The 22,337-nt window shown below is 36.3% G+C and overlaps 1 protein-coding gene across 10 annotated transcripts; it reads left to right on the top strand.

The window, feature by feature from the left end:
- On the top strand, window positions 865-14,279 carry LOC109823043. Of its 10 annotated transcripts, none has more exons than XM_020389363.1 (14): window positions 865-1,126; window positions 1,195-1,262; window positions 1,766-1,827; window positions 1,906-2,055; window positions 2,401-2,577; window positions 5,832-6,047; window positions 6,121-7,805; window positions 7,947-8,012; window positions 8,192-8,264; window positions 9,083-9,799; window positions 9,926-9,988; window positions 11,839-11,988; window positions 12,457-12,633; window positions 13,985-14,279. In XM_020389363.1, exons 1-10 carry the CDS (start codon window positions 933-935, stop codon window positions 9,713-9,715), a joined length of 3,324 nt encoding a protein of 1,107 aa, XP_020244952.1. In that variant the 5' UTR covers window positions 865-932; the 3' UTR covers window positions 9,716-9,799; window positions 9,926-9,988; window positions 11,839-11,988; window positions 12,457-12,633; window positions 13,985-14,279. The 10 variants fall into 10 exon arrangements, with proteins under 10 accessions (XP_020244952.1, XP_020244953.1, XP_020244954.1 ...); XM_020389364.1 differs by having other exon boundaries at window positions 9,083-9,774; XM_020389365.1 differs by having other exon boundaries at window positions 8,195-8,264.

The raw sequence follows: 22,337 nt of genomic DNA on the forward strand, positions 1-22,337 counted from the left end.
TAAAGTATTGCTATCTTATGGGATGATATGACTCATTTTTAGAAAACTCATTTCTTTCTTTTTTTCTTACGAAATGGGCGAAAACCATCTTCTAATTTTTTCCCTCTCTCAATTTCTTTTCTTTGATTTCTAAGAAACCAACTAAACATGCTTAATTATAAAGGTAAATATTAGGACCTGTTTGGCAAATCTCTCCAAACTGGGCCAGCCTAATTTTATTTTTTAATCAGGCCATAATTGAATCAGATAGGGGCTAGTTCAATTCTAGCATGGTTAAAAGTCTCGAAGATGAACTAAAAACAATTTGGCCAGATCTAACCCAACTTTTACAAATCATAGAAAGATACTAAAACTGGACCAGAATTGAGCCTGACCTAGTTTCAGTAGTTTGCCAAACAAGGCTTTAGATCTTTTTATAACACCATTAGCGGGGTTCACAGAGAAAATCTTGTGGGACGCCCCTAAGTTCAGGGTGGCTTGGTGAATAAAAGTTCAGGGGTTAAAGTGCAAAACTTCCCAAAATTCGTGGGGAAATTGAAGCTCTTCCACGCTTGATAGTGTTTTCCATGAGAGGCACAATGGATATAGATTCTCTCTTCCCCTATTTTCTGGCGCGAACTTAACTAAGAGCCTGTTTGGATTCGTAGGGGGTGAAGGGAAGTTAAGGAAAACTGAGTGAAGGGAAGGGGAGGGAAAGGAAGGGAAGGGAAGGGAATTCCCTTCCCCTTGGTTACACCCCAATTTGGGGGGTAACAATTTTTATACTATTAGGGGGTGAACCAAGGTGAATGGAGGTGAATTAACTTCACCTCATAAGTATTCCCAAACAAAGTGAATGGTTCCCCTAACTTCCCTTCACCCTCATTCCACTCAATCCAAACAAGCCCTAAAAGAAAATTCTCTCTCTCTCTCTCTCTCTCAAACCCTCAAAAATGGCGGACTCCAGGATCAAGCAGCAGATCGTAGCCATCATAAGCTCACCGGATCGATCTCTGGCCTACTCGACCCTCCTCCACCTCCACCGCTCCTCCGCCGACGACCCCTCGTCAATGGAGTCCCTCTCCCTCTCCTCCCCTCCTCTCATCCCCCTTCTCCTCTCCGACATCAACCTCCATGACGAAGAAATGTAAGCAAACACCAAAACCCCAATCCTCAATATTTACGCAGAAATCCTTAACTCTTTCTATTTTGCAGCGCTGCGTTGGCTCTCAAATGTCTAGGGTTCATGCTCTATCACCCTTCTCTTGTCTCAATCTTTTCAGGTTTGTTCTTTTTTATTTCCTTTTTCGTTTCTGGGGTTTTTAGATACTGGTCCTTAAAATATTGAAATTGTTATTATATCATTTACTTCAAATTAATCCCTCTAATAGTTTGAAAATCTTAACTATGTTTTGGTTAGTGGTCCACTTAACACGCTTGGTTACCAGCTAATTTCATTAATTACCTCCTACGGTCACAAATTTTCCTCTCTCTTACGTAAAATGGGTTATGTAAAAGAAGAGGGGTTTGGTTTGGGGGACACAACTGAAAACCCAGTCAAAAAAAATGAATTTTAATGCAATATTGTCTGCAATTTACACTGGAGCTTACCACAGGAATGGATTTGAAATAACTTATATTAATTAGAGGTCTAAATAACAATCCCAATGATTTGAAGGACTGATTTAACAATAAGAAAGTTTTGAGGAACGAATATCTAAAGAAGGCTTTTTTTATTTGTAAAGTTGTAAGTTTTTTGAATTTTGATGGTGGGTTTATTTTGTAGAGGAGGTTGCTGGGTCAGTTTTAGAGGCATTGGCTATGTTAATAATTGAAACACGAATGAAGGTAAGCTGTTTATTTTTATGTCACACTCACTGGTTTATGGAATTTATTGTTGATGTGAGATGTTTTCTTTCCCTTCAGGCTATTTGTAACTTGGGAGTTTGGTGCATCTCAATTCATCAGTTGGGTAAAGAGGTTGTTAGACCGCGGATAGATTTGCTGTTGCGGGCTGTTGTTCATGCCCTTGATAATCCTTTTGGGTCTCTATCAACCACATTTGAAGCAATTCAGGTACTTTCTCTCTGTAGTTTTGGGGATTCCTTGCAACTGAGTACATGATTTCATTGTGCATGCATGATTGGTGAGGCCGTTCTAGATTTTCAGTACCTAATTTGATAATCTTATTATGATGTATATGTCACTGCCTTTGTTGAACGTTAAAAATTTCTAGGTTTCCTTCTTTGAACAATATTTTAGAATATGTTTGGCATTTTTTATTGAATCATTGTGAATCCCTTTTGCTTATCATTTTTAAAATTTGCAATTATGTAGTAATCTTGGATCACATTTTATATCTGTTGTACTCAAATTAGATCACTATTGATCATTTGTAACTCCTTTGGTTTGTCTTTAAAGGCTGTAATGAAAATGGCTGCTCAGTTCTGTGAAAAAATGAGAGATAGCTCAAACATGTGGGTTCCACCAATATATAGAAGACTTGTTAGCAATGACAAGAAAGAAAGAGATATGGCAGAAAGGTGCCTCGCGAAGACGAAGTCCTTCATTTGTCCTCCTACATTAACTCTTTCAAAGGTACTTGATATGCTGTTCTTTCTTGTATAATATTTGATAGGATATATCCAAACCATTGCAAACTTTTACGGTTCTTTTTGGGTGTATGTTACTTGAATAGTTGAGTGATCTTTTTAAATATAATGGACCTTCCCGAAAAATATTGAAATCTTAGTTTCATGCTAAAGAAGGCGTACATTTTAATATCCTATTTTCTTTTCTTGTTGCTGATTTTGTAGTGTCATAGGTGTTTGAAGTTTAAAATTTAAACCTATCCTTTCTATGTTTACTGAAATTTAGATGAAGCGTCCTTTTCAGTAAAACAGGATCAGAACTCAATTTTTCTTATTTGCTCCAATATATATATTTTTAACGCCGTAAACTGTGCAGTAATGCTGGCAACAGTTTTGGCCATTTTTCATTCACTATGATTACATTTAATTGCGACTCAGTCAATTCTATTTGTATTTTTACTCTCTTTTCTTAAAAAGAAATCCTCTTTACTTTCTCAGACAAAAAGTTTCTTGTGAGTGATGCAAAGAATGTCAGGAACAGTTCAATAAAGATAAACCTGTTGTTGGCATTCTGATTGGTGAGATGACGATGAAAGATCTGCTAGAGCTGAAGGTTATAAAATAATTTCCTCAAGTAGTCACTAAGTAACTGTATTGGTTCCTCAATCCACAAGCCAAAATGCCCTAAAAAGCGTCCAGATTCTCGCAACTACCAGAGTTTATTTTTATGACCTCCTGCATTTGTCCCCACTAACCCATTAGATTAAATATAGGTTATTATCAGTTTTCTTCACTTCAATGCTCGGGGAGTTTACAATAGAAGACATGAAAAAACAATATCTTCTATTGCATCCAAAATTTGACTGCTTTCATTATTAGAAAATATGGATTTAGGTGAAGTCAGATGGTGGGCAGATACTCTACTTGCAAAATTATTGAACTTTCTGTCTTAATACCCCTCATTTATTATGTGAGAGAGAATCCTTTTCTGTATAACCTTCTATGTGTTTGCTATTTGATTCAAACATAAAGTGGGGTCCTTCCAACTTCCAATACCGTCAAGGCTTCAAGAAAAAAGATGACGGATTGGAGTTTTGGCATCCCATCTCAATGATCTAGATCATGCAATTATTTTATAGCTTCACAGGCCTAAAACAAGTTTATGTTTTTTGTTTTGTTTTGTTTCGGACAATGTAATCATAATTTTGCCCTTCTAGTGAATCCAGGAAAGCCTAAACAATTCAACTCACTGAAGTAGCATATATCTAAATACTCGGGCAGTAATGAGTAATAGCATAGAAGTATTAGCAAAAAAAGAGGCTTACGACATCTCTACCATAAAACTAAATCACATTTTAAAATTTTTTCTAGCCAATATATAACCTCTTTAAGTTTTTATCCTTACTAGAAACAGAAGTTCAACTGTTGGTTGATTGTGATGTCTAGAGTAATTTTTTTTTCTTTATAAAATCTTCCTTTGATTTCTTCTTCTTCGAATTCAACAGTGTTCTTTTTGGACACCTTTTAAACTTGAGTTCCCTATTCACTTCACTTACACTTCTTATGGGTGGGTCAAATGCAGATAGATTTCTAAATTCCTGGTTTTCTCATGTCACTGGTTTAGAATTAAAGTTCATCCCCCCGCTTCCTCAGCACTAACTTGTAAAGTCTTTTGATCAACCTTTTTTACTCGTGTAATTGGTGGATTCATGGTGAGTGATCAGTCCAAGTTATGAGTTTTGGTTGGGCAGGGCACTCCCTAAGAGAAAGTAGCCTACTAACTTCCGTAATTTGAGGTAATATAAAAGTTTGTGGCTATAGCAATGAGAATTGTTGAACTTTCAAGTAAGAAGGAAAGATGAAGCCACTTTGAAAAGTATTAAGTTGGTTGATCTTTCTCTTCCCTGTTTCAATTATGTCGAGTGGGAACCAAACCTATGTGGTTAAATGTATAATACTATTTTGACTTGTTTCCCTACTTCTTGGTGATTAGACAACATGGGGAAAAAGAGCGAAGACTAGATCATGAATTTAGTATAATGGTCGTCTGGCAAGATTTGATAATAAATGAGCAGACTGATAAACCTGGCTTGAAATATGTAGAGGTGCTAATCTTTAAATCTCATGCAAGCGCAAAAACATGTCTTGGGTTTTGGCTCTTGTCATGTGATGCTACCTGTTTTCCTGTCATGGATGGACAGGCAGTTCAAAATGAAATGATACCTAAGTAAAATTCCTTTGTGGTATTTGTTCAATCTCTTTTCTAACAATTCTCACAAATAGCCATAATATGACATCTTTTATGTAATGGTCTTAAAACTCAAGATATTTATACGCTAAGTAATTGTGAAATATCATATTAGGATGATATCTAATATTTTCTCTCTATTCTTTGAAAAAATAAATAAACGTTTTGGCATTTTAACCCATCTGTTTAAAGTTACTCATCTTTTAAAACTTTTGATGAAACTGCTTAAACGTTAAGTTGGGGTGTTAGATCGGTTACCATTATGGCCAATCTTGTTGTTCTTGTCCGCAAGCACCCTTCATGATTCATTTCATTTTCAGAGAATTATCTAGGGAATTGAGAAGTTATGTAATAGAAATGGTCAGTGTACTTCCTTCCAGAAATTTTCTATTTATCTACATTGAATTGCGTCAGTAAGTATTGAAGTCTTTCTGTCATGTACCTACTGTTTCTGCTATTCAGTTATCTGTCTACTGATGTTCTGTACCTGTCTCCTTTGGTCCACTCTATTTGTGTCCTTTCTTCACCAGCTTCTGCTTCATGTCTCTACTAATATTTGCAGGTGGCTCGTTTTCTTTTATAACTCAGCTGCTTTCCTCTCAATCTTTCTCATTCAGGCACCTTTCATGTGTAAAACTTCTGAACTCTAGTGATTGGCTTAGGGGTTGAATGGATTATCCTGTACCTAAGGTTATGGATAAAATCATAAGAAAGTCACTTAGCTTCAGGCTTGTCCTGTTACCCACAATGGACGCAGACCTACCCGGACCAGTAGGAAGATAGTGAAATTCGCTACTCTTTGTGGCATTGTACAGTACATATGCAAGCAAAATGATCCTTGTTTCAGTCTTGATCGAGTGGTTAAGAGATTTCATATGGTTTTTTATGCAAGATACTGAATTCAGTGGTGTGGTTAATTCTACAGTTTGTTTTTCCTGTGTTGCTTCTTCTTTTTACTTAATATAGTAGGGTCAATGTTGATTTTTTCCCCTCTGTCCATTATGACTGATCAGGTCATCGCATTGGATCTTGAGAAAAGGTTGCTACCAACTATGTTGGATATGATGCATGGCTTCAGGCAGAAACTTCCCTTGATCCAAGCATGGGGATGGTATATCTGTTTACTTGGTTCCAGCTCATTGAAGAATAGGCATCTTATCAATGGACTGCTGAAAATACCTGAAGAGACATTTACAGAGCCAGATCCACAGCATCAGATTGCATCTTTGGTAAGCCAGAAAAGTATTTAGACCTAAAATTGATGAACTTAGTGCACCATAATTGATTGTCTTAAGAATGCAGGTTGCATGGGAGCAGTTGATTGATGCTTTCCTCCCTTCTGAAAAGATAGATCGTGAGATGAATTATAGTGATAAAGCTAATGGTCTAGTGAGAAGGATAAAGGTCCTAGTGGTGCCTTTAAAAGGCATTATATCAAGTAGACGTGACATCTCTGTTCATTCATCTTGCCTGAAAACGTGGCATTATCTTCTACATAAACTTGGTATTTCAGTTAACCATCCATCAGTCCTAATGACTTCTTTTTGGCCAATTCTTGAATCGGGACTTTCAAGGGGATTTGGTAGCATGCAAAGCACCTCTTTATGGACCTCATGCCTTGAATTGCTTGATGATCATATTCTATCAAAAGTAAGGGTTGGAAAGCACAAACTGTCTGCTGAAAAGTCTTTAAGCCATATATTTGTTAATAATAAAGGCACATTCAAGGATTATCCAATCAAGTGGCTTCCTTGGGACATTTGCAATTTGGATTTCTATCTGAAAACAATTTCTCTGGTTCTTAGGCAAGGTTTGATTATAGCAATGACCTCTGAGAATAGAAAGTTGGCTTTCAGTTATTCCTTGAGGCTCTTCAGATCAGTATTACAGGGAGTTGAAGTTGAACTCAAAATGCTGTCAATAAGTTATGACAGGATCCAGTTTTGCATTACCACTATTTTAATTTTCTTGAAGGAGTTGTCTGAAGATATAGTCTCAAGATATTGTGATAAGCAGGGTAAAGATTTCTTATTGATAGCATTTCAGTTTATGGAAGCTAGCGTAGAGCTAGATTCGTCAATTTTTGCATCTCCTCTTTATCATGTCAGTTTAGATCTGAAGTACATCAGTGAAATACAAATATCTGAGAGCGCGAAAAGTATAGCGGTTGAGTGTCTGAAGATATCCTCTCTTGTGCACAAGGGCATGGTTTGCCCAATAGTTTATACTACAATTTTGGACCTTTGCCTAATGGCTCAATCTATTCAGAATTTGTTGCTATCACAGACAGATGACATTTCATGTGCAGTTAAGCACTTGAAGTTTTTGCTCTTTTCAAAAGGTCCATTACTCAACTTGCATGCTGCCGTTTCTTTTCTTTATTTGCACTTGGGAAAGCCTTCATCTGGGATATTTTGCTCATTGATGATGTGGAGAATCATCGTTAGGGGCTTTCAGGAGACCATTGACAGTGCAAGCCTCTCATTCCTGAAATTTGATTCTGATGGTGAAAATTGTACTGTGGTTTATCAGTTGTTGTGCTTCCCCGTTGTTGCACTTTTATATTCCCCTGAGGTTTCAGTCTACGTAAGTTCCAGCAATAGCTCAGATATATGTCTTGTTTCTACAGAGAGAGAGATTGAGATGGAACTTACAATTGAAGTGTGGAAGTTGCTTTTTGTTTCTTTAAGTAGGTGCTCACAGAATAGACCTTTGTTGAGAAAGAATTATTCAGAAGGCCTGTCCCAGATGCTAATCAGTGTGCTGGACAAGATCGTTGAAATCGAAAAACCATGCAGTTCTCATTCATCAGTACCGAATTCTCAGAAAATTGGTTTCTTCTTGGTATTTGGCGAGCTTGTCATTTGCATATTGAAACATGCTGGGATCTTGTGTGTAGAAGCTTCAGGATTAGATTCAATCAACCAAGAGGACAATAGTCTAAATCAAGGCAGCCCCAGCAATAATTGTTTGGGTCTTGTTGCCAGGTATTTTTCTGAGTTATTGTTGGATGGAGGTTGATTGGTGGATTTAGTTGAAACAATACTAGCGTAAATATTTCTGCTGATCTGGTACAAACCTTCCAGCTTTCTTAAGAAGCCAAGATAAATTTTTTTTACTATATGCAGATTCATGATGATGGCAATACAAATTTTGAAAACAAATCCTCATGCAGATCATATGATAATTTGCAGGTAAACAATTTGCCCTGTTAATGCAGATCCTATGATGATTTGCACCTGTTCTTTTTTTATTCTTTTATTTTTGGTTTAAAATATTGTTATAAAAAATGAATCATGTTTTGACTTTGTTTTGTTTTATTCTTTGGTCATTTCCTTGATTCTTATTTATATCCCTTGTTTTGTATGAGTAGCAGGGTATTTGCTGCTTTGGCTTCTTTCATAGACCATATCTGCTCAAAGCACGATATTCTGCTGCTGATGGAGGTTTGTACTTACAAATTTTGAAATTTTTGACTGCATATTTCACCACTGTCTCATTCCATATCACTTTGATAATAATATGAGAGGATAGTAAATGAAGAAATATTATTATTCCAGTACTTTCTGTAAGCTTGGATTGATGTGGGAGGATGGAACCTCTTGCAAAGAGCCAGTTTTAATAAAACTCTTTTCACAATTTTAAATATTATGTTCATAAATCAGACAATTTTTCTCTACATATTTACATTGCCTTACTAGCTATGGTGACATTTCGTCCGAGTAGATAACACAGCAAGGAATGTCTTTCTGTTCAACTTTGATTGAATAGCCTTGCATGGAGACCAACATCAGTTTATAACTTCTATGATTGTATGAGCTAACGTTGGAGATAAGGATGGAGGTATTTTACATCCTTGAGCATAAAATTGTACTGAAGATTGCCGCAGAACGTGAAGATTGCCGCAGAACGTGCATTGCAAAACATGATCTGATGGAAGAGGTATTGTCATTTAGTACTTAAAGAAGTTTGGACTTATTGCATTACATAGAAGTGGGAATGACTAATGTAGTCATCTTTGAGATGCTCACTTAAGTTTCAGGAGAGGTGAACAGGAAATAAATATCCAACTGTAGGGATAATGTATGCCCAAATTATAATTAGTGGGCATGAAGTGCAATTTGACAGAGGAGATGCCCTGAGTACAATGGAATATTAAAAAGGAATTGCACCCAACAGTAAAACATTTCCAGTTGAGACTTTTTACTGTTTTTCTTCTTGTTGGGTAACTCGATTTAATACTGGATGTTTTGTTATATTGCAGATGATCTCTGAACCACTTGTTCAGTGGCTATCCTGGAGTGCCGGATGTGGTGAAATACAACAAATTAGCAGCATTATGTATCAGCTTCAATGCCTTTGTACAAAGATATTAGACTGTTTAAGAAGAAGCCAGCCATCAATCATCTTCAATTCTCGCTTTCTTGGGATCCAAGCTTCTCTTCTCCAGATGTCACTTGATCATCCTCACTCCTCTATCGCAGATGCATCCATTGCATTTTGGAATGAGACATATAATCAAAATGTAGAGTTAAATTATCCTCAATGCTTACTTCCTATTCTAAATAAATTATCCAGAATTGGAAGGATAAATCTTCAGCCGGGATGCAAGTTAACTACTACCAACTACAGCTCAGCAGGCAAAAAAGTTACAGGTTCATCACATAAGAAGATATCAGGAGCAGATACCATGGAAGGATCCTACCTCACTCAGGGGTGTGTTGACATTGTGGCTCCAGGTTTCAGAAAAAAGAGATTAAAAATTACTGCGCATCCTAGCAGTTCGAGAGGAGTTAAGAGCGTTCCTGGTAATGACCTTGGACTGTCTGATTATCTGGAAGGAAGACGAAAGCATAGAAGCGCAGATTACCTCTTAGAAAAGCTCAGAAAAGCGTAGATGAACAAGAGACAAAGACCTAAACTATCAAAGTAATGAAGTGGTATCTAAAAGCATGGGTATGCTTATGGTATTTTTTAAGAGGTAACACTAACCATAGTAAGGTTTTTAGCAGGCTTAAGTGTGCATTTTCTTGTTTTCTGTTTCCTTGTTTCAGTGTTCTTTTTTTGAACCATAAGATGGATAACTCCACATTTTTCCTTCTGGCAGGGAAAGTTTCTCTCACCAACATATTACCAGCTTGCGTTGAGCCTGCAATCTCTATCATAACAAGTAAGCTCCTCTATAGCTTTTTCAACTTCTCCTTCACCTTAACTGTGATGTACTATTTTAATTGAATTTGCGTAAACATTATAGCTTTGTCTGATTTGAGCTTTAAATTGATGTTACATGAAAACTACTTGTAAAGAAGAAGTGAGGTGATGCTTGATGAATTTAGATTGCTTTATGACATTTAGATTCAGTTTAAATGGTTTTTCAATAACCTACCTAGAACACTCTCGGGAGCAAAAATGATCATAAGAAAAGTTATATATTTTTAAAAAAAATCAAGGAATTTCTATCTGGAAGAATTTATCTTACATTTTCCAAATCCTGGTTATTTGGTCATATGACAATGAAATTTGATAAAATTGTCATTGTCGGAAGAAAATTTACTAACTAGAATTCATTTGGAAATAGTTTTTCAGCCACATAAAATATATTTGGATTTGTATGGTTTGTTAATGAATCACACTTATCTGGACTAAATCAGACTCAAAATCACTGACTAATTAGAGCCTGACAAAGGCCTCAAGGTGGAATGCAAGTGGCTGGTCCTGCATGTCATTCTGTCAAGTCAAACTGTAACATGATTTATTCATGAGTTTTAGAAATTTTCTTTACAATATTATGTAGAATTCAGTATCCTAAATGATAGCTAATGGGATTGGCAAGTCGAGAAGGAATGAAAGTTAGAACACTTCTCTATTTTATGTATAATGTCTTTGATTTCCATATTTTATTAGGTAAACTACAATATACAATCGGAAACTTATACTACAGAAAGAATGGTCAAATAAGTTCATTTTAGATCAACTATTTTCTTTTACACCTTCAGATACCCAGGATCAATGGATGAAGTTATTTCCTTTTGCATTCTTTGACTTTCGGACATTATATTTAAATTCTACTTAATTATATGCAATGTGATTTCACTAGAGATATTATTCTCAGGTGAATTGAAATGCAAATGGTATCATGATAATCTGATATCCTAACATTAACACGGTTCTAGGAACTGCTAGAAGTTACTTGTTTAAGTTTTTCTAAAGATGCATACCAAAAAAAAAATCCTTAATAAGTACAAAAAATAAGCAAAATTGATGTGGACAAATGAATGAAAATTTTCTCTTATATCCATGCTCCATATAGTTCCATCACTGGACTATTTGATAGAATATATTAATCATTATCGAACTTCAAATTGTTGTGTTATTTTCATTTATCTGTCTCCTGAAAATCCTCCTTGCGATGATAAAACTTCTAATACATGTCAAGGTTTCAAAATATTAATACAATTCAATATTTTTCGATCCTGTATTTATCCTAATACCTTTCCTTTTGGATAAAAAGTTGAAATATTTGATGGTCTAGTTATCATAAAAAAAATGTTATTCTCTCTTATGGTGCCGTATTGGATCATACCTTTGATTGAATCAAGTTACCATTTTTTCCTTCAAGAATTAAAATTAATGCACTAATATGCGCTCAAGATTCCATACTTCCACGTTCTTCGTACAATTAGTGTACGTGCATTACAAAATTCACTCAGTTTTTGCGTTCATGTACAACAGAGGTAGTTTCTTCAAGTATTGATTGTAAGGCAAAACTTCCGGAACAAGCCCTAAGATACATTATCGTGAAATAGCTACTGATTGTGAATCATAATCTCTTCATTGTCCTTTACCTATTGGTCTATAAAAAACTGCATACCTCCTAGTGAAGTCAAAACAAATAATCCAAAAAAAAATAACCAGACAAACAAAGCAAGGTATTCTAATCGTTTATTCATTATTTTAGCATAAGGAATGACTTTATACTCTTTTTTTCATGTTTAAACACTAATGTGGTCTTGCTTACAGGTACAAGTAAGGAGGTTACTAATGGTTGGCATTGTTCCTGAACCAAATGAATCTGAGGCACCATTGACAAATGCTCAGCAGGATGAGGAGGGATCTAACAGTGAAGATGGAAATCTGGACAGCCATTCAGTAACAATTGAAGAGATTTAAGTAAATTTTCTTAGTCCTCTAGAAAATTTGGTCTTTAACCAAATTTGTACAGAACTTGTGATATATCATAGTTGTATTATCGACTCTATTATTGAAAATAGTTAGTAAAGAATGTGGCAATATCATACATAACACATACTAAGACCATCCGTAAAGTGTGTTTGATAAAACTTGAGATAATATATAATTTGCGGTCAAGACTGATGTAATTTTAGTAATATGTTACATATTTAAACTCAAATGGATTTATTCAATTATTTATATATTATTTTTTATCAAATATCTAAGGGTGTATATGATGTTTTATCATGGGCTCCCAATCATTGAGGAACTCAGTTAAGAATGTCCCTCTGAAAGCCCCAACAATTGATATATTTATTCAATAATGTAGTTAATTAAATCTCATAAAATTTAATTGTATTTTCCTCTTGTTTATAGTAAGGATCAACCCAGATTTTTCTTTTGCAGATAATAGAAGATCTTTAGGAATTTTATGCCTTGATGCAAATCATTGGGACTGCCAGTATAAATTTGTTAGATCTTTTCTGGGAATTTGAAGCATTTGCGCATAGCTTAGGCAATAACAGCTATATGCCATCAGAGGAAGTTCTTGTTAAGGAGGATTGTTTATTTCAGGAGATGATGGTAAGTTATCAGTCTATGAATATATACTCTTTTTCGTTTACCAGCAAAATATTATGAGTACTTCGGTATCTAGTTAGTGCATATCTTAATGTAATGCTAAAGTTACTATGTTTATGATTTATTGAACACTTTCTTCACACCATATACTTCTTTAACTTGGAAATTCTATACATGGGTAGAATACATTGGAACAAAAAAGGTTATTAAATCAGTGCCAAGCCATTGCAAATCCTAAAACTGAGAGGTATGCAATTGATAGGATATCAAAATAATTGGAGAAATATTTGAATACTCAAAATTGTGATAAAAAAGGAGATACAAAGTAAAATTTAGTACATAACAAGTGCTATGTCATGTTATTATATATCTGTAGAGGTGCCTATCATACTTTAGTAAGAGAAATATTTGGAAAACAATTGAAGTAATTTATGTTGCGCTTAAAAAAGTAATGATTGTATATGAAATTTTACCTAAGCTTTTGTCTGTTCTGGAAAGAAGTTATTCTACTCTATATATAAAAAGAAGAATTTTTCAAAACAGACCCGCTTCAACTTTTTTTTCTTAAAACCGACCCGTTTTTTTTTTTTTTATCAAAACCGACCCGATTTTGTAATTAGCAGCTTAATCACCATCCTAAACAGTCGGGGTTGGCAACCCCGACTATTTAGGAAGGTGTTAAACCCTAATTAGAAGCCTTAAACCCTAAAATTTAATGTCCTAAATAGTCGGGGTTGCCAACCCCGATTGTTTAGGACTGTGATTAAGCTGCTAATTACAAAATCGGGTCGGTTTTGATAAATAAAAAAACGGGTCGGTTTTAAGAAAAAAAAGTTGAAGCGGGTCTGTTTTGAAAAATTCTTCATATAAAAATTTCAGGATAATTTCTTTATTTGAACATTACTTGTTCAGTAGTTCTTGTTCAAAAGGAAATTTACCTGCATTTACCTGCATGAAGTGAAGGATATACATCCGAAAAATGTTTGACAAATGTCTTAAGTTTACACATATCATATAATTAAGTACTTGTCTAAATAGATATATGCATATACCAAGGAGTGTCCATAAAATGTGGGTACATGTAAGTATCGGGTACATGCTGGGTATGGGTATGGCTTCACGATAGTACTCGGGAAGTACTCGGATAACGCAGATTAAAAGTCCTAGTAGCACTTTTTACATTGTGGTCTTTTTAATATTTATGAACCATGATATGCTTGTAACCAGATTTGCTACTTCATTCAAAAGCTTGAGTTTTCTTTTTTCCCCTCCCTCCCCCTAACCAGAGTTTGTAAATTCATATTTCGCAGTTTGCCTTTGGCCTATCTAACAGTTTCTATTTAATGATTTACAGGAAGACACAATTTATGATATAGAGGAATTTGCTGCTGATGTTCTCCTGGACGAGCCTTCTGATAATTCCTACATCGAACTTAAGACTTGCAATTTCCTTTTCCGGAATTTGAGCCATGAGGGCTTACTTTGAGGTTACTATAGCTTGTGTGTCTTGAACCTCAATATTAAGAAGGAATAATATAAAGACGATGTTATGGAATAACCAGTATTAGAGCTATGTGATTCTTGCGTATGAATGCTTGTGGCTGGGTATTTATCACTTTTATGTTACTTGTTTCAGTATTGTTGGTTTATTTCCAATGGCAATAATTCTGTCCATATGTGCTTCTTTGTGTAATTCGTATTAGAATTTCAGCATAAAATATATATGGTTCAGATTAAAAAAAATTTCTTTTATTATTATTATTACTTTCCATTGGAGAGGAATATTCAATATGTCAATATCAGTTGAGTATTTTGTACTGGAGGTATCGAAGCCGGATTAAGCAACAAAACTTTATTGAAGGTTTTAAATTAAATTAAATGAAGGGTTTCTCATACCACAAGCTTATATTGAATGTCAAACCCCAACCTTTTCCCGATATCAAGAGGATACCAAGCGAGCGACCATAGATACCTTTCTTCATTGGTTCTAGCTCCATCTGACGAACTTTTAGTCATTTCCAGTCTCCTTGACAAAGGTCATGCGTGTAAAAACTACTTGACCATAATTCTCTTGGTTTTAATCCCTCGCAACATGCCCAACTTATTTTTCCAAAATGTCCTTATCTTCAGCATTTTGGTCGTAAAAAATTCTCATCTTCATCCTCCCAACTCTTTGCTCCTCTTCCACTATGCCCTCTTTTAGCTCCTTTCTCCGCTGTCTCCTCCTCCTCCTCCCTCCTCCTCTATCTCTACAATTGCATCCTCCTTTTCCTTCTCATCCTTTCTCAAACATTTATTCTTTCACCACTACAGTCTCTCTTTCGCATTTATTGCCGTATCCCCTAAAGTCCATGTCCTTCGGCTAAAATAGCAATTTTCTAAAAACATACCACAGTTAATACTTAACAATTAAAGCTAGCATTTAAAATTTTAAAATTAATATTTAAATTTTAAAATTAACAAAAAGGGCTACAAATAACATTTAAGAATTAACTTTAGATATTATAGTAAAAACTTAAAAATTAACATTGTTTACTTAGACATGGTACTTTATTATTATTATTATTATTATTATTATTATTATTATTATTATTATTATTATTATTATATTATTATTATAAAAATGGTGGGAGATCCCCCGCATTTCACTAAAAAGATTTTAACGAAACATATAGATAAAAAACATAGCTCTCCCTCACAAAATATCAAAATCATACAAAATGCCATATGGGTAAAATACTAGTAATGAAGCTTGGTAGAAGAGTGCATAAGCCAGATAAGAGACTATTCGCTATCAGAGTCACCCTCATGATCGCCCGTGATGCATCATGCCCTACAACCTGTCGATCATCGCGATCATCGTGATCATCGTGCACATGACTAATAGACCCTAAGGTCGCTATGAAAGAACCCTAGAGGGGGGTGAATAGGGTTTATGCTAATCTAATCCGATTTTATGCCAATTAAAACTTACTAACAAATATCCTAGCAAATATGATTTGTAACAAAATAACTATGCAAGGATATGAAACAAACACAGGGGGAAACAAAACAAGATAAATGAGATAGTAGGCAAAATAAACAATGAGCAATAGACAAATGCGGTATAATGATAAACCCAAAAAAGGAGTGCGCCAATGCAATCACAAACAAATGATATGTTCACGAGGTTCGGTCCCCACGACCTACGTCCCCGCTCCTCACCTCGAGGAGATCTCCACTATCACATCGGGTTTTCTACGCTTACTCGAAAAACGTTTACACCTCACAATACGGTTTTCTAGCTAACCGAAAACTCTACACACTCGGTTATCAAGTCAACCGACAACTCTCACAAATCCTCACAATGTACATACACAAGCTACAACCTCAAGTGTTGATCCTCACGTATTGACTCCCTCAAGTGCTCGGAATTATCACCTCTCACTAGGCCACTGACGCCACTCCTCTCGGTATCGACTATGTCCCCACCACACACTCCTCTCGGTGTATAAGTGTATTACAAAGTGATTTACACAATTAGGCACACAACAAATGATTGTTCTCTAAACAAGGTGAGAACTCAATTAGTCTCAACTCAATGTTACTATCTCTCACAACCCCAAATATATTATGAATGCAAATACAATAAGCTCAAGTGGGTGTGTGTAAAAATGAGATTAATCAAATCTAAACTCAATATAAAACTAGCTTTAATAAGATGATAATCGAACAAATAAATATAAAGCTAGAAATGAGTTTAGAAAACTTCTCAATAGATAACAAAACATGGAGGGAAAATAGTTGATTGCTCAAACTCTAATAGATGATCTCCTCAAGCTCTTGTGAAAATGAATTCACAAACTCAAACCCTCAATTGCTTAAAAGCTTCCAAACAAACATTAAACAAACTTAAACCCTTATTTAAAACTCTTTTAAACTTGTTTAAAATATTTTATTAGTTGTAATGAAAGATGAGAGCAATGTGGTATTTATACCCACTCAAAACTTCAGCAAAAATCCTAAGGAAAAGACCAAAAACCCACAAACAAATAAATCAGAAAACTAGCCGTTACTGTGCAACGGCTCTCTGATAAGTCGACTTATGAGTCTTCTTATGAGTCGACTCAGCAGAAAAAAAACACAACTGGGCTGCACTTCATAAGTCGACTTATGAGTCGACTCATGAGTCGACTTATGAGTCAACTTAGACGTGCAAAAACCTGAAATGCACAGAAAAAAACTCAACTTTGAAGCGCCTTTAAAAATAGCGAATAAATTCCAAAAATTATGAAACTTTGGGAAATGTTTATAAACATGTAAATAAACATGTTACAAAAAGAATTTTTGGAATTGCACTTCACATTTGTAAAAAATTATCATTTTGCAAAATAGTCCAAAAACATGAAAACTAAACATACATGTTTTGACATTTTGACTAAACTATGTTTTGAAACAATACAAAATAATTATATAGACTTAATAGAATATGTATATCATTATTGTTAAGTCCATATACTAAGAAATCAATATTATCACAAAATTGCATATTCTATGCAATATATATTTAAACATAATAGAGTATGAAACATATGAGGATATATATTAATGTATATTTGTTTCATATCTATATAGTTAAACCAAAACACAATAATAAATATGAAATATGTAGTCTCATATTTATAAACATAAAAATTCAAAACTATGTATGTATATATATAACTATATATATACATAGAAACCAAACATATATGTATATATGAAACTATATATACATGGAAACCAAAAACTAAATTGTGTGTGTGTGTGTATATATATATATATATATAAACCAAAACTTGTGTTGTATATATATATAAATATATATATACAAGGAAACCAATATAATGTGTGTGTATATATGATTGAGCTTAAAGTACTAACACACATAATATAAGAACCTAAACTACATATACCCAAGCTTGTGATCTTCAACGAAGCTCTATCTTGGTACACTTGCGGATGAAGCTTGAACTTGGATCTTCAACTTTGAATTGCAATGCTTCACTCTATAATTCCGCCAACCTCCATTGGATATGATCGTGAATGCGTAATTCCATCCACCCTCTAACATATTGTTTGTCTACAATTGATATAAAAACACAAACACTAGACAAACAACATTAGAAGTAAATTATTTGTAAATCATCATCAAAATAAGAAGGCCAACAATGACTATGTAAATCGGCATGAGCCGATCGTGCAATAGCTTCATCCCTTGCTTCCTCTAATAGCGAACATTAGTCCCTACCACCAAAACTTCATCAGGTTGTCTCATGCCAGGATAACATTTCTAATGGAGAGCCACAAAAACGCTCTAGTTTTCATAGGTGCTCTAGAGGTCCATACCAACTTAGTCATTGCTGATTTATACCCATCAAAATTAAAAAAAAATCTATACATGGACCTAACCGTGAAAGATTTCTTGGGCTCTCATCACCAAACCGGCACATCTTGCTTATCATTATTAGATTTCTAATCAACTAGAAGTGTAAGTAGGTCTTGTTTCAGTTGTCTAATCTGATCAAACAATAGGTTGTTAAAATTAGGATACCATCTACTCCTCCTCCATTGGATAACGACGAATGCATTGGGTTGCCTAGCAAAGTGATGAGATTCCATGGAAAGTTTATGCGAGAAAAAAAGAAAAATATGAATCACGTTTTAAGATTTGGAGGATTTCCCAGAGATTGAGTTTGATCCTTTGAGATTAGATTGGATTTTCATGATATTCCTAGAGATTAGATTGGATCGTTAGGATTTTTAGTTTCTTTCTTTTATGAGAATTTTTTAATGATGCTTATTTGATTTTTATTATGTTTCTTAGAAAGATTGTTGTCATTTTTTTTTCTTTTAAATAAAGTATGTAATTAAGCCTCTTGCGAAGGCATACATTGATTAATAAAAAGTGTTGAGATATGAGAATTCTCTCTTCAGCATGTGAGGTGTTCTTGATATGTGATTTTCCTCTTTGGTGTGCAAAATCCTTAGGTATTAGGCCCCTAGGTGTGAAGCTTAGCTAGTTATCAAATCTCTCCTCTTTATAAATCCCAATGCCTTCCTCTTTTAATTCACAACTTGCAATCAGTGCTCCCCCTGTCCGGCTAGCAAATAGCCCCCAAAACCCAAAAAAAAACCCAATACCATTACTCAGGATATTGTTCATTTTGTGAACAGTAAATATGTTGTTCATCTATGGATAGTAACAACAATTATTGTTTATCGTGGATTACACCTCATTTCGCTGAGTTGTTGACGATTTCTCGCCTCTAGGTTAAAGCTCTCAGTTAGTTCCTCATATTTGGTATCAGAGCCTAGGATTGATCTATTCATCCTATGCAGTGGTAGGACTTTTAGGAACACTATGGATAATTCACAAAATGACATATAATCACAAATCACCTCACTCACCGAGACTCTTAACAAGTTTTTCCACGATCAAAATACTAGACACGAACATATCGCCACATGCCTAGACGAGTCAGATACACAATTTCCTAATCATGAGAATGACCTTCAGGATAGAAATAATATGAGACTTGTTAGGTGTTATGGTGTTCCCATTCGGCAAATTGCAACCTATTGCCCAACAACGAACAACTATATTGCATGCTATGCCCCAATCAAGTTGGCGACCAAAGACCAATGAGGATTCTGACTTAGCCAACTTGTCGAATCGATATTCTTTAATATCGACTCGAAAGGCGGTACCAGCCGACCCTCTTGTCGAAGAAAACTCACCGTGAGCCCACTCGGCCATTTACTGGATGCCTCACTAGGACGACTTGAAAGCCGTTACTTCTCGACGAAGCTAAAGGATAACTTCTGTATTGAGCCTCTCCCACTGGCAATGTGTCAGCATCACATTTAATGCATGACAGACGCATCATGCCTCTAGCCCCGATAGCCTTCATGACTCATCGGACCACGTGTAGGTGTAAATTTTGATTTCCCGAAACTGGGATTTTGTTTGTATTTATAAGAATAGCTTATTACAAACTAATGAATCGAAAATTATAACAGAAGCAGAGGGAATGCCCTCCTTGTTTAACGTGGGGTCTTTGGTAGCGATAGGATACCTCGCTCAGCTCTCGCACCGAGTTTGCTTCCCTTGGACGATTCGATCGAGGTTGCAGGAGAGCTTCAGTACGTAGTAGAAGCTTGATTGGGTGAGTTTGATCAACTGAGGCCAAACGGAGGCTTGTGCTTGTCGGCTAACTTCTTGGAGAGATCTACCATGCAAGAACTTACAAAGAGCCTAAGAGCCTCAAGTCTGAGAGTTCAGACGAGTCTCTTCAAATGAGGGAGCCTTTAGCAAATGAGCCAAGGTTCAACCTTTGGAAGATTAGCCAGCCAAGCCAGTAGCAGCTAATCAACCATTTTCATGTTGGCTGAAAGTGGCTTTAAATAGGCAAGGGATGGCATGGATCATCCATTGATTTGTGGGATTTTACCACTAGTAGGGGTGAGGGAGCCAGCCGCCCTAGCTGTGGGATGTGACCACTTAGGGGGTCCTATCAGCCGCCCTATTCTTGCTAGGTGAGGAGCGCCATGCTTTCTCCCTTGATTCGTGGGATTTGACCACCGATGACTGTTCCCATACTCCAAGTGGGCGGCTGACAATGCTAGCGGGTTTCTAGTTGTTAGGCGAGCTTAGTCCACGCAAGCAAGGTGCAGGCTGTCAGGCGAGCTTGGTCTTCAGGCGAGCTCGAACCTTCGTGCTGGCGAGTCGGTGCAGGCTGTCAGGCGAGCTTGGTCTTCAGGCGAGCTCGAACCTTCGTGCTGGCGAGTCAGCCAAACGGGCAAGCTTCAAGCTGTCAAGCGAGCTAGGCCTTCAGGCAAGCTTGGTTCAATGTACAGGAAAGGTGCAGGCTGTTAGGCGAGCTTGGTCTTCAGGCAAGCACGAATCTTCATGCTAGCAAGTCGACCAAACAGGCGAGCTTCGAGCTGTCAGGCGAGCTAGGCCTTCAGGCGAGCTTGGTTCAATGTGTAGGCGAGCCTGTACAGGCGAGGCTGTGCAGGCGAAGCTGTGCAGGCGAGCTGTGCAGGCAAATCTCATTAGGCGAGTTTCAATGCTATTAGGCGAGCTCTATCCTTGCAGACAGACTTCCTTGCAGATGAGCTTCAGCCTTTACAGACGAGCTTCAGCCTTTAGGCGAGCTACTGAACATGCTTTGAAGAATAGGCCATAACTTTCAAACCGTAAGTCGGAATTGGACGAATTATATATAAAAATCGACTATCTCGACGAGACGAAGCCAACCAAACCAACCCTATAGGGCTCGGTTTTCTCCTATCCATTTCGCCAAATTCCTTTCGGTTTGAGAGATATCAGCGTTTTCCCCTTTTCAGCTATTTCGGACGAGGTTTTGGCAGTCTTGTTCTGAACTTCTCTGATGGAGATAAAGGCAATATTTATTGTCTACACCACGTAAGCACCGTCATGCCACCAATCACTTCTCATTAATGCTGAAGTGATCATTCCCCCAGTGGCCAGCCGACACCTGTAAAATAGGTGTTGACGCAGCCGCCAGCCCACACTTCACCACCACCATCCTGCGCTCAGCCGAAGTGACTAATATGCCCCTTCGGTACTACTATAAATAGGAGGTACTGTTCTACAGAGAGGAGATTGGATTATGACTTCTTTTTGGAATATTCTCTCTTGGATAGACTCTTTTTTAACCTTAAACTAGTTCTGCTATCTGCATATGATCTACACACACAAGAACTCTCACAGTTCTTTATTTTTTCCCACAGCTCACTAGCTGACTTGATCGTCGGAGGAACCATGGGGGAACATAGCCCCATCCTCTCATGAGTTTCTACTTGTGTAGGCTTTAGCCACTCAACTCAAGAACCAAATATAAAACGGGGAAGAAAGCGGCCCCTCATCAATACTCAATAACACTATCCAACCACGGATACAACTGACTATGTGATCACTAAAACATCAACATTAGGGATGATGCTGGTCCCAACACACTAGAGGGCATGATGCAGGCGCTAGACCACAAAGGGGTTATGATGAGTATTTCAATCTTGACGAACCCATTTTAGACCAGAGGAACACGATATCATTGGGAAAAGTAAAGATAAAGGCCCCATCTTTTCACAGTAGGCACAAACCCTAAGAGTCTAGTGATTGGACATCAAACATGGACCACTACTTTAATTAGTATGATATGTCTGAGAGTCTCGTAGGATCTTATTTATTAGGATGAAGTTGTAGGGTCAACCAAGATCTATTGGACCTCAATAGAGAGACAATTAACTAGGACACATTAGGATCCAATTAAAAAATGGGATGGGATGAAATAGAAGCTCAAAGTGAAATATCTTCTACCCTCATATCTAGATAGACCGATGGATCATCTTTCTAACTTATCCATGAAGGAGTACATGGAAAAGTACAATGACTTAATATACCATTGTAATATGCAGGAAGAACCTTGGTTTACCTCTTTCTAGATTTCACACTAGATTGACAAATAATATCTAGCATGAGATGATGCCACATTTGGTGACTTTTATAGATGAGGCATATCATTGGCTCTAGAAATAGAGCCATATCTTAAGATACCCACTCATAGAGAGTTCACATCTCCTGCAGGGGACTAGCTTAAGTGACAGTTTGATAAAAATGCTAAAACATAATAGCATTGTCATTTAGGATCAAAAGGGTAAGT

This window comes from Asparagus officinalis, chromosome 8 (genome assembly GCF_001876935.1).
Source record: "Asparagus officinalis chromosome 8, Aspof.V1, whole genome shotgun sequence".
In the NCBI taxonomy this organism is placed as follows: Eukaryota; Viridiplantae; Streptophyta; class Magnoliopsida; order Asparagales; family Asparagaceae; genus Asparagus; species Asparagus officinalis.

Excerpts from the sequence above, each read along its gene's own strand:
- LOC109823043 (XM_020389363.1), top strand. The coding sequence starts at position 933 with ATGGCGGACTCCAGGATCAAGCAGCAGATCGTAGCCATCATAAGCTCA. Across the intron at positions 1,828-1,905 it reads TAATTGAAACACGAATGAAG|GCTATTTGTAACTTGGGAGT; the intron begins GTAAGCTGTTTA and ends CTTTCCCTTCAG. Across the intron at positions 8,013-8,191 it reads GATCATATGATAATTTGCAG|CAGGGTATTTGCTGCTTTGG; the intron begins GTAAACAATTTG and ends TTGTATGAGTAG.